At 42.6% G+C, this 15,708-nt stretch overlaps 1 protein-coding gene across 2 annotated transcripts in view; it reads left to right on the top strand.

Moving 5' to 3' along the window:
• Positions 1-2,444: 2,444 nt before the first annotated feature.
• LOC141782958 (protein jagged-2-like) overlaps positions 2,445-15,708 on the top strand; it is a 66,461-nt gene continuing 53,197 nt past the window's right edge. Inside the window, exons 1-2 of one of the 2 annotated variants that reach the window (XM_074659799.1) lie at positions 2,445-2,759; positions 5,205-5,528. In XM_074659799.1, the coding sequence (XP_074515900.1) occupies positions 2,706-2,759; positions 5,205-5,528 (378 nt within the window). In that variant the 5' untranslated portion in view covers positions 2,445-2,705. The remainder of the gene's footprint in view (positions 2,760-5,204; positions 5,529-15,708) is intronic. The other variant, XM_074659800.1, reaches the window with a different exon arrangement.

The raw sequence follows: 15,708 nt of genomic DNA, 5'->3' as shown, positions 1-15,708 counted from the left end.
GCATGATGAGCACTTTGGATCAAACATATCCACCAAATAGCATCATATTCAGTTCATTTAGGGCTGTAAACGTCATAACATTTTACCGCCACTAATTTCTTTAACGCATTCACGCAATCGATCTGTCGGAGGTTGTAGCGGGCTCAGTTTAGTTTTTCAGTTAGCTCAAAGCTAGAGTGAAGATACTGGTATCATATGAAACTATAAAACCTGATGAATCCATCGGTACCAACCATGTCAGACTAGCTTGTCATGAAGGAGGTTAAATAACGCTCCGAACTTATGCTAAATTTTGGCGAGGAAAAACGGCCATGTCCATTTTCAAAGGTGTCCCTTGACCTCTGACCTCCAGATATGTGAATGAAAATGGGTTCTATGGGTACCCACGAGTCTCCCCTTTACAGACATGCCCACTTTATGATAATCACATGCAGTTTGGGGCAAGTCATAGTCAAGTCATCACACGGACACACTGACAGCTGTTGTTGCCTGTTGGGCTGCAGTTTGCCATGTTGTGATTTGAGCATATTGTTTTATGTTAAATGCAGTACCTGTGAGGGTTTCTGGACAATATCTGTCATTGTTTTGTGTTGTTAATTGATTTCCAATAATAAATATATAAATACATTTGCATAAAGCAGCATATTTGCCCACTCCCATGTTGATAAGAGTATTAAATACTTGACAAATCTCTCTTTAAGGTTCATTTTGAACAGATAAGAAATGTTCGATTAATTTGTGATTGACAGCCCTAGCCTAAACTTAAGTAAAAATGGAAGAAGCATCGCGGAAAAATTACAAGTAAAGTCTATGCATATTTTAATATCAATAAAAGTAAAGTATTATCAGTAAAATGTACTCGAGTATCAGAAGTAAAATCAAACAGTGATAGATAATAGAAATCATATCTTTACCGTCTTCATACGTGGAGAGAAAGAAAGATCAACGACTGATCTATTGGGATAAAAAGCACAGAAGAATACAAAATGTTTCCTCTGAAATGAAGTGGAGTAAAAATAGAAAGTCTTCTTAAAATGAAAATACAGCAGTATATGTGATTAAAAGCAGTGGATCAGCTCAGTGGGAGTATCTGAGCGGTCAGTAGAGGGCGCTAACAGCCATGTTTCCTCTGACTGCAGCTCAGTGAGGAGCAGCTCAGGTGTTCTTCACTAAACACAACATGTGCTACACACTACTCCTTATTTATGTAAAGCTTTACACTGCGTTTTTGTTTTATTGTGTTAATAAGAATTACAATTCTTCATAAAACCTGCAACACAAACATTCTGATTTATTAGGAAAACTCTTATTTAAATGTAGAGAGACGCGTTGTTCAGTAATAAAAAATACAAATACAAGCTCCTGTGTGAGAACACTTCCATAATAACCTGGTCCAGAAACATCTCCCATCAGGTGTGGAAGGCCCAGCAGAGACTCTACGTCCTCAGGAAGCTGAAGCAGGCTCACCTTCCTCAACACCTGCTGATTCATTTCTATCGGGCAACCATTGAGAGCCTCCTGACCTGCTGCTGCACTGTGTGGTTTGCTAGCTGCACCGTAGAGGACAGGAGAGACCCGCAGCGGACGGTGAGGATGGCAGAAACACTGATTGGGACCACATTACCCCTCTCAGTGACCTATACGCTGGCCGGCTCCACAAGAAAGCCAGCTGTATTTCTGAAGACCCCACCCACCCTGGACATGGACTGTTTACTACAGGACAATTAAAACACACACAAACAGACTACGGAATAGCTTCTACCCACAGGCTGAGGACACTAGCTGCTGAACCATAATCATGGCACCTGCACTGCAGTTTATGTATTTATTTAAAAAGCATCCCCATTAGCTGATACCAAAGGCACCAGCTAGTCTTCCTAGGGTCTGAAATCATTTACAATACATTTATCACATACATACTATATACTAGATCATAGATTTGTTACACTAACAACATTCAAATGTTCCAAACATATATACATTTCGCATTCATACACATCTTCCACAACCATTTAGCCTCAAGGCCCATCATCAGGGAAAAGGAACAAAAGAAAAGCCATACATGACCAACACTGGACTATCGATCAGGTGCTTCAGTAATGTGTTCTTAGATGGTATTTGACTTTATGATCCATTTATTTGTCTACATTTTGATTTGAATGTTTTTATGTTTGCTTTTGATGTTTGCTTTTTACTGCCAAGAGCTGCTGAACTGTTTTTCGTTGTTTTCAATGACAATGACAATAAAGTCTCTATTCTATTCTAATAAATCCATCATTGGTGGATCCTCCTCCTCTGCTCCTTATCCCGCCCACTCCTTCCTCATTGGCTCTCAACTGACAGACGTTCCACCCAGGCGGCCTGTGATTGGTCCACGCAGCTGCCCATCGCGGCTCCTGGCTTTTGGCAACAGAGACGCACCGCTGCTCTCCTTCTCTGCTGCTTAGTGCGTCGAGCGGCGGAGAGAAGCGCGTCTAGTTGTGCGTCTGTGGACCAAACAGCAGCAGCAGCAGCAACAGCAACAGAGGTGGTGTTGGTGCGCATCTCATCTCCTCCTCCAGAGCACAGCACAGCAGAGCAGAGCAGAACAGAGGACACACCAGGAGGAGGATTTCTTCTTCTTCATTCTTATTTTTTGGACTGTTTGAGACATAGATCTTTTTTTTAATTTCCCTGATGGTAACCAACACCGAGCAGCCGGAGACATGTGGAATAATGCTGGGACTCTAGCGTGTCTTCTCCTGGTTCTGTGGGCTGAGGTGAGACAACTTTCATCATCTCAGAGGGAGATAATGCTGCTTTAACTTATCAATCCACTACTGGACAGTTAGTTTTCTGGTTAAATTCCGGCTTTGATTGAATTGCCTGCTCTGCAGTTGAATCATCATGTGATGTTTGAATGTCTAAATGTGCGCTTCCTTCCTTCTGGGAGATAAATGAAGTTGGAACATCTGCTGTGTCACAGATACTGCAGGGAATCCAGATATCAGCTGCTGCTCATATTGCGATGTAAAACCTTCAAGTTCTGGCGTGGTTTGGTGGAAGTTTTGCATTCATCTATAAAGTTGTATCTCCAAAAGGATCGATGCGTAAAGTAGCGTTTTACGCATCGATTACGCAAAATATTTGGGTGAAATAGCTTCACCTGCATGGAGCCATTTAGCTTCAAACAACCAAAACAAAGAAAAAACCTCCAGTAGCTGTTTCAGCTCCTTGATCCAGGTGTTTCTGTCAGATGTTTCCACTTATTGAACAATGTGATTGTGACTCCGACCCTCAGCAGGTCTCGTTGAGGTGTTCAGCTGCAGCCTGATACTTACAATGATCTAGATTGGCGGTCTCGGCACTGAAGTTTAACTGTGCCAACATGTACAGAAGTGTAGTGAGGGCTGCAGAGTGACTGCACACTACAAATAAATAAGTTCAAGTCTATACTTTTCCTTTAAATCTTTTCATGGTGAAATACTTGTTTCCAACAGAAATGTGCAACTTTTCTTGACTCTAATAGAAAGAAATAACTTCTGTGTGGCTTAAAATCTGAATGCCCTTTTCTATAAAGTTGTATCTCCAAAAGGATCCGTGCGTAAAGTAGCGTTTTACGCAGATTACGCAGTCATATTTGGGTGAAATAGCTTCACCTGCATGGAGCATTTAGCCTAAAACAACCGAGCAAACCTCCAGTAGCTGTTTTCAGCTCTTTGATCCAGGTGTTTCTGTCAGATGTTTCCACTTTATTGAACAATGTGATTGTGACTTAGATAGACTGCAGCAGGTCTCGTTGAGGTGTTCATCTGCAGCCTGATACAGTGTGTGAGCTGGACTGGAGGTCTCAGCACTGAAGTTCAACTGTACCAACATGTACAGTAGTGAGGGCTGCAGAGTTCAGAAGCTTGTTTCAAGTATTTTATACAATTTGGTATATGTTTTATTGATTGCAGTGCAGAAATTCATCTAAATATTTATTTTTTTTTCCATATTCTGACACTAATTTTCAGGAAAATTTGGATTTTTATTGGAAACTGGTTGAAATAAGAATAAAATAACTTACTTTTAGGACTCAACAATAGACAAAAATTATTTGGAGATATTTGAGTGTATGAGGAAAAAATAGAAATCCTGGTTGCAGCTTCTCCAATTTAAGAATCTGTTCTTTTTCTCTGCTTCATATTGATGTGAATTAGAATTTTTTTTCAGTGGTTGCTCAGATGAAATAAGCAGTTTGAAGACTTGAATTGGACTCTGGGAATGTGTGATGGACATTTGTCTTAAAGTTTGGACTTTTTACCAATGAAAAAATGAAAATAATCAGCAGCTGCAGAGTGACTGCACACTGCAAATAAATAAGTCTATACTTATTTTCCTTTAAATCTTTTCATGGTGAGATCATTTTACTTGTTTCCAACAGAAATGTGCAACTTTTCTTGAACAGGTTTTTTAGCCTCTAATACAAGGGTGCCCAAACTTTTCCCTTGGAGGGCCAAAACTGGAACTCAATGGAGGGCCACGGGCCAAAATTAAACACCTATTGTATTGTATTATTAAGATGCAAAATGGTACTAGGATCCCAAGTTCCCTTAATTGAATATGTTTTAGATAGTTAGCCCCTTAAAACCCACCTGCTGAATACAATTGGGGTCATTTATGCAATTTGTGCATTTCCAAGACCCCAGTATGTAGAAATATTAAAATACACCATTTTTAGAATAGGCAAAAATAACACATGTATACTGCATTCAAAGAACTGCATGTTTTCCCCAAAACTGCATGTGATTATCATAACATGGGCATGTCTGTAAAGGGGAGACTTGTGGGTACCCATAGAACCCATTTACATTCACATATCTGGAGATCAGAGGTCAGGGGACACCTTTGAAAATGGCCATGCCAGTTTTTCCCCACCAAAATGTAGCCCAACTTTACAGTGTTAGCCTCCTTCCTGACAAGATAATGACATGATATGGTACTAATGGAGTCTTTAGGTTTTCTAGTTTCATATGATGCCACTATCTTCTGACCATAAACCCGAGCCTGGTACGGCCTCCAAAAGACAGTAATCTTTGGACAGCCCTGCTCTAATAGAAAGAAATAACTTCTATGTGGCTTAAAATCTGAATGCCCTTTTAGAGATTTTTAAAGAATGCACATGATTGCAGTGTAAGTACCTCCTGCAGGCCCTTTCCTCACTCTCCTGTCTCCACCCTCAGGTGTCTCACTCCACGGGTAACTTCGAGCTGCAGTTGATCTCGGTGGAGAACCCCCAAGGGCAGCTGCTGAACGGAGACTGCTGCGACGCGGAGCAGAGCGCGTCGGAGGGTCAGTGCGGAGAGGACGAGTGCGACACCTACTTCAGAGTGTGTTTAAAGGAATACCAATCGGAGGTCGTGCCCAACGGACCGTGCACCTACGGCTCGGAAACTACTAAGGTTATCGGTGGGAATACTTTTCAGTTCAAGGGCGGACAGAAAACCGGACAGAACCGGAACAATGAGGCCGGCAAGATCACCATCCCCTTTATGTTCGCCTGGCCGGTAAGTGGATCTTTATTTAAGATAAGATAAGATAAGATGAACCTTTATTAATCCCCGGAGGGAAATTCAGGTGTCATCAGCAAACAGAGTGAAACACAGGAGAGGTATAAAGGTATACAAACATTATACAAACAATAATAGAGATATAAAAGATACAGAGTGAATGGGTGAACATAGTGTGTACAGTCCGTCAATACATAAATGTAATATGTGCAGTCTATAAAGTTGTATATAGGATGTATAGTGTAAAGTGCGCTAGTGGTTAGAGTCCAAGATGGTTGCAGATAGTGCATGTTTAAAGGCAGATAGTGCATGTTTAAAGTCCTCATAGTTCTCATATGGGGGTCTGACAGTTTTATGTGGAAAAAATTGCCCAAATGTGACGAGTTGCTGTTGTTGGAATTCTTGTTAAAATCTTCACTTGGATCATTTCATCACATCATAAAACATGATTTCACGTTAATAATATTCCAGACATGTAGGATTATCAAAGGGAGTTTGGATGTTTTGGTGTTGAATCATGATCGCACACACCCCAGCTCCCACACTGTGTGATTTGGCACAATTTTGGCGCATTTTTCTGTCTCTGCGTGCCGCTCATTCTTTCCCTCCGCGTGGCAACTCTTGGCGTCTGTACACGATCAGACATCTCGTGAGAGAGAGATCACATTCCTCTCTTGGAGCATTTTGCTTTGAATGTCTGTGTGTTTCTGATCAAGCCATGAGTGCGCATGACGCATGACTTTTACGCACAGTTGTTTCTCGGTTTGATGAGTTACCAAACAAGCTGCTGTGTGTGTGCGGCTTCAGTTACAGTGTGTGGAGGGGGGAGAGCGTTTGAAGGGGGGGATAAGGATGAGTGTTGATTAAGAAGTGGTAGGTAACTGATTATCTTATCTAAACAGAGCAGCAGCCAATCACAACCTCCTTAATGTGGAGAGCCAGCGTGGGAAACAGGAACAGTCCTCACAATCAGAGCTTTATGAACACTGCTGCTCCACTCAGAGATCTGTATCAGCCAGCTTTAATGGAGAGAGGAGGGAAACGTCACAAGTTTGATTCCCACAACAGCTGAGTGAGCTGTCAAAACAGAGATGAAGTTGAAATACATCATGTCTCCATAAATACTGACAATATCACAACTTTCTATTAGCTTGTGCAACTAATAGTTTGACTCTTCAGATAATCAATCATTTACTAGTTAGTTACACTCCAGGAACTTCCATCTCACGAGTCATTTTAGCTTTTATTGAGTTCTAAAGTCATATTTTCTTCATAAAAGTGAGATTTCAGAAGCTTGTTTCAAGTATTTTATACAATTTGGTATATTTTTTATTGATTGCAGTGCAGAAATCCATCTAAATGTGTTGATTTTTTCCATTTTCTGACAGATTTTTATTGGAAATTGGTTGAAATAAGAAGAAAATAACTTACTTTTAGGACTCAACGATAGACAAAAATGACTTGGAGATATTTGAATGTATGAAGAAAAAATAGAAATCCTGGTTGCAGCTTCTCCAATTTAAGGATTTGTTCTTTTTCTCTGCTTCATATTGATGTGAATTAGAGTTTTTTCAGTGGTTGCTCAGATGATATAAGCAGTTTGAAGACTTGAATTGGACTCAGTGAATGTGTGATGGACATTTGTCTTAAAGTTTGGACTTTTTACCGATGAAAAAAAGAAAATAATCAGCAGCTGTTTGCTGGATTTTTGCATATTTACAAAAGCAAAACATGTAATCGCTTTTAGAAAGTGTTTGAAATGAGTGGACGCGTTGATATGCAATCATTGAGCGTCAAAGCTCATTTCTGACATTCTTGCTGTGAAAAAGCAGAACGTCCGTCTGTGTGTTCATGTCATATCGAACGTATCGGGTGCTCCGTGTGCTCGGCCGGCTACGTGACCTCTCCATTCATCACTCCTCATGGTCAGCTGTCAGCGGAGGGGAAGATGGAAGTAGTAAGTTGGGGCCCTGCGGGGCGGATACGGTTACCACTAAGTTGTGTGTGACACAGGCGGCGGGTATCGGTGTCACCGACTACTCAAACAAGTGAAGATCCTCGGTCAATCTGGGCCGGGGGATGCCTTTACCTCGCCGCCTCTCAGGTTCACGCTCTATCCGTTATTGGGTCATTGTCTCACTCGGCGTGTGTGTGGGGTCAGTATTTTCCACTATCCGCCCGGGAGGGGGGGGTGGAGGAGTGTGTGTGTGCGTGTGTGTGTGTGTGTGTGTGTGTGTGTGTGCGTGCGTGTGAGGGAGGCACAAAGGAAGGAGGGTATCAGTGTTCAGCAGCTTCTTCTGATGAGGCCGTCAAGGTCGAAGCAGTTGGAGGCTTTTTTAAAAATGTCATCACACCTCATGCTTTTAAATCAGTTCTCTAGACGTCTCGTGAAGTTTCCACCGGCTGTTTGAATGAAACATCTGCTGTGCACCTCTGCATTGAAGAATTCATACACTTTACCTAGTGAAAATTGCCCATCAGTAGTTCCCAGAATGCAAAGTACATCCTGAAAACATCCACAATTAATGGATAATCCACCCAAAATAGAAAATAGAAGTGCATTTTATTGCGAAATTGGAATTAATTATTACATAAAAAGTCATACATTTGACTTAATATCAATAAGTTTGGATTACTATGTCAAAATTTTGACTTTTTTTAAACTTAAAATCTGGACTGAATTCCCATAAAAAGTCATAAATGTGACAAAATATCAAAAAAATGTAACTTGAAAAATGAAAATCTCATTCTTTTGACATTTAAGATTCATAACTTTGTGACTCGTATCTCTTAAGTTTGGCTCCCTGAGTTTAAGTAAAGTCAAGTTTAACTGCTTAATTCTCATAATTATGACTTCCTATGATAATTCTTACTAGTATCTCATAGTTGTGGTGTGAAAGGTCATTATTCTGACTTAAAAAGTCATACATTTGACTTAATATCAATAATGTTTTTTACTTAAATTTTGACAAAATATCTCAAAGTGAGGCTTGAAAAATGAAAATCTCATACTTCACTGTGCAAAGTCATCCAGTGGGCCGGATTGGACCCTTTGCCAGTTCTGGCCCTCGGGCCGTATGTTTGACACCCCTGCTCTAAATCTAATGGAAAACTGACCTCTAGTAGTGAAAGAATTTAGGAGGATGAAGATCTAGAGACTGATGGGGTTGAGTAAGAATGTGTTTTAAAATACTGCTCAGGAATATTCCCTTCACCAAAAAGTATCTTATAAATAAAAACACCTATTTGAGAAATTTTGATACCATAAATAGTAGCAGTAATGAAAAAAATAAAAATAAAAAGCAGCACGTTCTCACATTTGAAGAGAATATTTGGTATTTCTTTTCTTGACGGATGACTTTAATCAGTCACTTGAATCCACTAATGGTATTATAATTGAACCATTGTTTTGAATGCGTGCCTGTCGATCCTGGAAGAGGGATCCCTCCTCTGAGGTTCCCCTCTCTAAGAATAGAGGCTGTTGTTGTGTATCGTGCAGATTGCAGAGCTCGCTCAGGAAGTCTTGTAAATAAAATCATGTTTGACAGATGTCTCCTCGTACTTCACCAAACCTAGTCCTCCTACCGCAGACTCTAGTTTGTACTGTGGCATGTTGTTGGCCAACAGACAGCGCTGACAGTCGCTAACAGTGTGTGTGTGTGTGTGTGTGTGTGTGTGTGTGTGTGAGGCCGTGGCCTGTAGCCTCTGGTGCTGCTATAGTGGACTCCTTCGGTCGGCCCCAGTATCTGGGCCACTGGTCCTGACATGAATTAGCTGCTGGAAGAAATAAAAAAGGAGGACATTGTTCTGATCATTCCCCTCCATGTTAACCCCTCGGGCTGTTTGGGTCTTTAGTGACATCTTGTTTCATGAAAGGGATGGAGGGGACGGGGGAGGGATTGACCGATGGAGCGAGGGAAGGAGGGAAGGAGGGATGATGATGGGGAGGAAGAGAGGAAGCAGCCCCCTCTTCCTTGTGAGGTTTCTGTCACGAGGGAGGTGTATTTTTAGGATGCAGAAACTTCAGATGTTTTTTTTTACAGTAGTGAGTGAAGCAAAAACAAGCATTTACTTCTTCTCCTCTTCCTCCTCCTCTCACCCGAACCGTCCCCAGTCTCTGTCTCTCTCTCTCTCTCTCTCTCTCTCTCTCTCTCCTTATGGGGTATTTTTAGAGCTGCTGTCCTCCCCTCACCCCTCTGTGAGTAAATCAAGGATCAAGGGTGCGTACTCCTTCAGTTTCATGGCCCGTTTCTTTTCCCCCACTCCTCCTCTGCCCCCTCTCTTTCCCCCCCTCAGCCTGGCAGATCTGAGAGGACAGAGGTGGAACAGCTGTTGTTTGGAGACCACCTCCTCCTCCTCCTCCTCCTCCTCCTCCTGGAATAAATGTTTTAGTGAAATAGCATTAGGAAAACAGGCTATGATTACAGCAAAAGATCAGCTCACTCGGAGGAGTATCACTGAGCAATCACAAAGTGCAATGTTGGAGTCGTCCTCTCTGTCGGTGGCGTCCTCGCTGCCGTCACTGCCGGGGCGGTTTGGCTCGTTTGGCTCATTTGCCGAGTGCGTCCTTGGCTTGCGCTCGCCCGCCCGCTCTCCCATCAGGAGCTCCTCTCGGTTTGGTGATGCTTTTATGGTTGATTGGTTTTGGGAAAAGAGGAGTGTGTGACGCTCACGTGAATGGAGGTGTAGGGTTGGCGTGTTCGGTTGTGTGTTAGGTAAATGAGAGTATTGATGTGGTATATTCAGGGTTGGAAATGACCTTTTTGTCCATCTGCCACAGTAGATTCAAAAACCATTGTTTCTTTGCAGCCACGTGCATATTTTTACCAATCAGCATTTTATGATACTGCAAAAAATGTAGAAAGACTAAAATGTCCTATTTTTAAACCTACACATGCAAAACAGTTGTGCAACAACAGAACCAGATGCTGTGACTAAGTAAAACCATCAGATCCAGTTTCATAAAGTAATTCATGTTCTCCTGCTGATGGAGCTTCTTCACACGAGCCTGATATCTGCAGACAGTATATGACAGGTAGAGACCGACTGAACGAAGTAGCTCAGTCGACTCTGTTCTCTCGTAATCAGAGATAATATGTTGTCATATGTTTTTGGTCTGTCACTGAGTGATGAAGTTACATGATTGGTCTTCCGAGTGTTGGACTTTCCTTATTGGCCGTTGCTCTTTCTAAATGAAAAGGCGGGAACAGTCCTTTATGCAAATGAGTTCGTCCAGCGAGACGCGTCCGGCTCACGAAACTTGGACTGAGCTTTGAAACTAGAAGATCTAGTTGTAAAATGAAACCAGATTCAGCAGTGGCAGAGACTATTTCTCGCTTATTGGATAGTTTAGACGGAATAACAGAAAGTTTAGGAGCAGGCCGCCGTGTTGTTTCCTGTTTGACACGGCGAGCAGAAAACCAGGGACCAATCAGGTGCATTCTACGATAGGATACGTCACCGCTTAAACGACCAGTTCTGGACACTACCCTGATTCACTTTGTCTCCCAGCATAAAGCACTTTATGATAAAGAAATAAAAGAATACACAGATGCTGAATTTAAAGGTAGATTGTGGAGGCTGATTGCAGAACAGCTTGGAATCTGGGAAAACGAAGGATGTAGGAAAGATGAGACAGTAGTGACTGTGCTCTATAGGCAGCTAAACGATCCATCGCCCCACGTATTTAATTCAGTTTTGTCTGGTATTGTGAATTTTCGCAATGAAGAGAATAATAAAACGCATCGGAGTGTGCAGGGTTGTTATCGGATGACGGATTAAAAACATGCAGATGAAAAATATGGGCTAGGTGTGCAAAGATCTTTTATACTGAAACTATTCATGTCCCAGTTTATGGGGCTGTCTTAACTCAAGAGACCTGATGTAGTCAGCTATCAGCAGCTCTAGTTTTGGACTTTTCTGTGCAGGTTGCAGTAACTTCTCTTTGTGTGCATCGAGTCTGGTTTGAACAGACTTTCTTGGCACTGTCCAGCTAGTGATCTGCTCTCCAGAGGACTGAAGAGACAGTTCTCCTTTTCTTCATGCATGCATGACTTTGAAACATGAAAATCATTTCTCTCATGAAGCATATATGTTGACCTGGAACATGTTTCTCTCTGTAAAACACCAAATCCAGACCATAAAACCTCCCCCCCCCCCGCACCTGCTCCCTCTGCACCCTCCGTGTGTCTTTAATAAGCCTAAAAGCCTGCAGCGGGCCACAGCAGGGCTCCGTTACGTGGTGTGTGTGTGGCGGCCGGGCGAGGCGGTTGAAAAAGCTCTCCGCTCGGTTAACCTGCTCGTCTTTCCCACGCTGTCTGTCGCTGCTTCCCGTGTCAGCTGACCTGACTCTGAGGTGGATAAAATGTGCGATTAGCTGCTCAGTCTGAACCGCTGATCGATTGTCGATGCTGCTGCTGGATCTGGTTTTATGTGTGACTGATCTGTGTGTGTGTGTGACTGATGTGTGTGTGTGTGTGTGTGTGTGTGTATAGGGGCAGCTTTGTGCACTTAGAGATAAATATGTTCTCACAGTTCCCCACAACGTAAAATACATTTCAGAGTTACAACTTTAGTTTTAGTTTAAACTCCCAGAGCAGTCAAAATCACATGAGGAGAAGTTAAAGAGGAACTATTATGCTTCTTTTCAGGTTCATAGTTGTATTTTGGTTTCTACTAGAACATGTTTACATCATGGATTAAGAGAACTGGATACAGCGTCGAAGGCGGAACTGCGTTCATTCCTATGAGAGTTGCTCAGTGGCGCATGAAGCCAAAATGGATCGACTGCCGACTGATAAAGTACCCGGATCATCCAGAGATCTTCCTCATCCATCGGGCCCATAGAGCAGGCGCAGTAGCGTTTCCTTTAACTCTGTCTGCTCTGATTGGTCAGCTGGCCTACCAAGTGTCCTTATACTATATACATAGAAAGAGGCAAAGAGCACCACAATGTGAGCGAAGCATCATGACCTCTCAACTGCTGATGATGCATTAGCGTGGTTGCTACGGTTACCTCTAGTTTATCCTGCACTGAGCACTGATTTAGAAGCGAGTGGTTAAACTTGCACTATGTTTGAGATAACCTGATATAGGCCTACAGCTTCAATGGACACCTGCCAGCCAATCAGGAGCCAGTATTTTTTTTTTTTACGTAGCCGTGGTATGTTATTGAATCGTCGCCAAGCTCCGCTGTGTGCATGTGAACAGTATGTGCAGATCAGTTTCACGCATGTGTGTGTTTGCACGTCAACGTGTGTGTGATGTGTGTGACCTTATTTACACCTGTTATTATCATTATTAAGCGTCCTGTTATCTCGTCCACGTTTTGGTGCTTTTTGTTTCTTTAAGAATATGGACAAAATCTACAGACGTCTTTCACAGCTGCTGAGATGTGATCACAGTGTAAACAGTGTAAACAGGCCACCTCCAGATATGGTTTCGCTGATCCAGTTGCAGTGCGTTCTGTGTGCATTTACACCTTTTCAGATCAGATATCCACTTACAGATGACATGCTAACACCAGGTCCTAATGTACATGTGTGTGTTCAGGAGAGGCAGAGCTAATGAAATGCATGCACGGTGAGCTCTGAGGTGATTAAAGCATGAGACACAAACGCAGCTTTAATTTCCCACTTGACTCCCGGTAGTTGTTCACCGGGCTAATGGAGCCCAGCTGGACCTCACTGACAGCGTAGGAAAGAGAAGCAGTGCAGGATGGGAGAAGTTGTAGATGACCAAACCCTCCATTGTTGCTGTGTTTCTTCATGTATCTCTTGTTTATCTTGTCCGTCTTTCTCTCCGTAGATACATATTTTGAGCGTTAGAAATCATTTGGCTCTCTGTGTTCCCGTTTTGGTTAGCTTGTTTTGCTCGCTTTGAGGGTGTGATCACACCGACAGTTTGCTTTCTTTGGTCCGAGTGAGCAGAGTGGGGAGAAGATCTTTTTGTATCCGGCTCATTCAGGCTCACATTGTGAGCTAGCGTATGAACCAAACTTACATGGAGTCAGAAGCACAGCGTCATGTGTAGAGCGCTGACTTTGATCTTTAACGTGATGGCGGTGCGTCCGGCCTCTCCGGTAGAGCTTTTGCTGCGGGGCTGCAGGTTTCCACCGGCCACAGCTGCAGCTGTGACGGCTCCATCCTCCTCACGGCGATTGCCTCATTAACGTTTTGGTTCCCTTTTAGCATTAGGGTTAAATCTGAAATAGGCGCTTTTGCTTTATGCTTCGACACCAAATCCTCCTCCATCGTCTTGTCTTTCAACTCTCTCTCTCGTCCCGTGTGTGAAATCTGACTCCTGCTACTCTGTGTTGAGACTATGTACGCAGCAGATACTTTTACTGTCAGTCTGTAGCATCCGTTGCCTGATTATCTATTCATAACATGGCGCTGACATGCCAAAATGAACTAAATGGGTTTTATTTCTGTAAACAAAAGCAAAACGACAATTGGGGCGGTGGGTACGTAATGTAATCGGTGTGTGCCCGAACACCGTGTAACACCGACTACCGGGGCAAGCCTACTGTATAGCGTGTATAAGCTCTACTGTTTCCACCCGGATGACAACAGAGTTGTCCAAATGAGAGCTGCTTAGATATATTTACGCTCGCAACTGATGCAACACGGTTTGAGCTGCGTTCGCCGCACATTGCAGCCTGCAGCAGACAAGTCAGGCTTTACTCGTTACAGCGAAAAGCCGTCGTGGCGCGAAAAAAAGGACCTTCAGTGAGTGAGAGAAGGAGAGAGCTAACTGAGAGAAATACTCAAGCAGGGCAACAAAAAAAAAGAATGAATCAATCAATAAAAACTGATGAATATTAGTTCATACCAGAGATTCACACAAGTTCACGCCCCGAATTATTCAGTTATCTTTCCTGAGAATTAAAAGTAAAAATTAAAAGGCCTATTTAACATAGAAATGCTGTTACAGTGTACTTTATAATTAAAATTATTTTGCTATTTTCATTCTTTAAAAGGCCCCCCCTGGCGTTTAAGGGGGATTTTTGTTTTTGCAGTTTATTTTCAGCTAAGCATGACAGATTTCTGGGTAATTTTTTCTCCTCCTCCTCCTGTTGTTTATCCCAGTAAAGAGCACATGAAGTAGTAGCTGGAAATGGATGAATTCCTAAAACGCCATTCATTTCACAGACAAATAAACCGAACTAAAGGAGTAAACATTCCAAGTAAACCGCTGCAAACATGCTTATCATGAACGCACCCCTGACTCATCATCTGGCTTTCCAATAGTATGATGAAGAAATCAAACAGGGCAGATCTGATGGAAGCGTTCCTACAGCGTTCTTCTTCTTCTACTGTACGTTGCTGCAACATGTCATGCAGCCTGTCCTCTCCAGAGGGATTGGGTGAAGGTTCAGCAGGGTTTCTCAACACATCTCTGTCAGTAACCTCCGTTACCCAACCTCCCGCTTCATGGAGAAACCATCGTAACACTCTCACACACTTCTGAATCCACCACGTGTCTAAGATCTCTGCTGGTGGAAGTTTTGGGTTGATATTAGTACCGAGTACCGATCTGATACGGATGTGTTCCCTCACAAATTAGTGATATTTTCTTTTTAATTTATAAGGGACATGTAATGTTTTAAACTTCTGGTGAATATAATCCAATCAATCTGATTTCCATATATGTATTTTGTATATACAGTTCCCTTTAACACCTTATTTTGAAAACCGGACGTCGTCTACTTCCTCTAACTTCTCCAAGGTGGTCTCTAGCTCTCCCGTCAGCTCCGTTCTCTTTATCCATCCATGGTCAGCTCCATCGGGGCCGTTTCAATGCATTTAACATAAATGTCAGTATCTGGGTGCTCTACAGTCGTAGCGTATGCCCATTTGACCACGGAGACGAGAGCGACGGCCGGCTCGACCGCAACGTTTACCACGCTGGATTTAACATGTGAGGGTGCAGGTCGTATCCACGCTGATCCTCCGTCGTCTTCTATTTTCTCTGTTGTTTCAGCTCGCTGAGGTTTGTTTTGGTTGACGGATACGGAACGGATATGACGTTACGTTAATCAGACTACAACAATACAAGTTTTAACTTCCTTCTACCTCCACATAGAATCAAATGAAGCAAATATATCGATTCTGGCATTAAAAAAATCAAGTTCAAAATCGTAAAAGTTTTTCCTCTCACTGAAGAGTTTACGTTC

The sequence above is a fragment of the Sebastes fasciatus genome, chromosome 15 (assembly GCF_043250625.1).
Source record: "Sebastes fasciatus isolate fSebFas1 chromosome 15, fSebFas1.pri, whole genome shotgun sequence".
In the NCBI taxonomy this organism is placed as follows: domain Eukaryota; kingdom Metazoa; phylum Chordata; class Actinopteri; order Perciformes; family Sebastidae; genus Sebastes; species Sebastes fasciatus.
The sequence above is the reverse complement of the archived record's forward strand: the minus strand, read 5'-3'. Positions and strand labels throughout refer to the sequence as shown.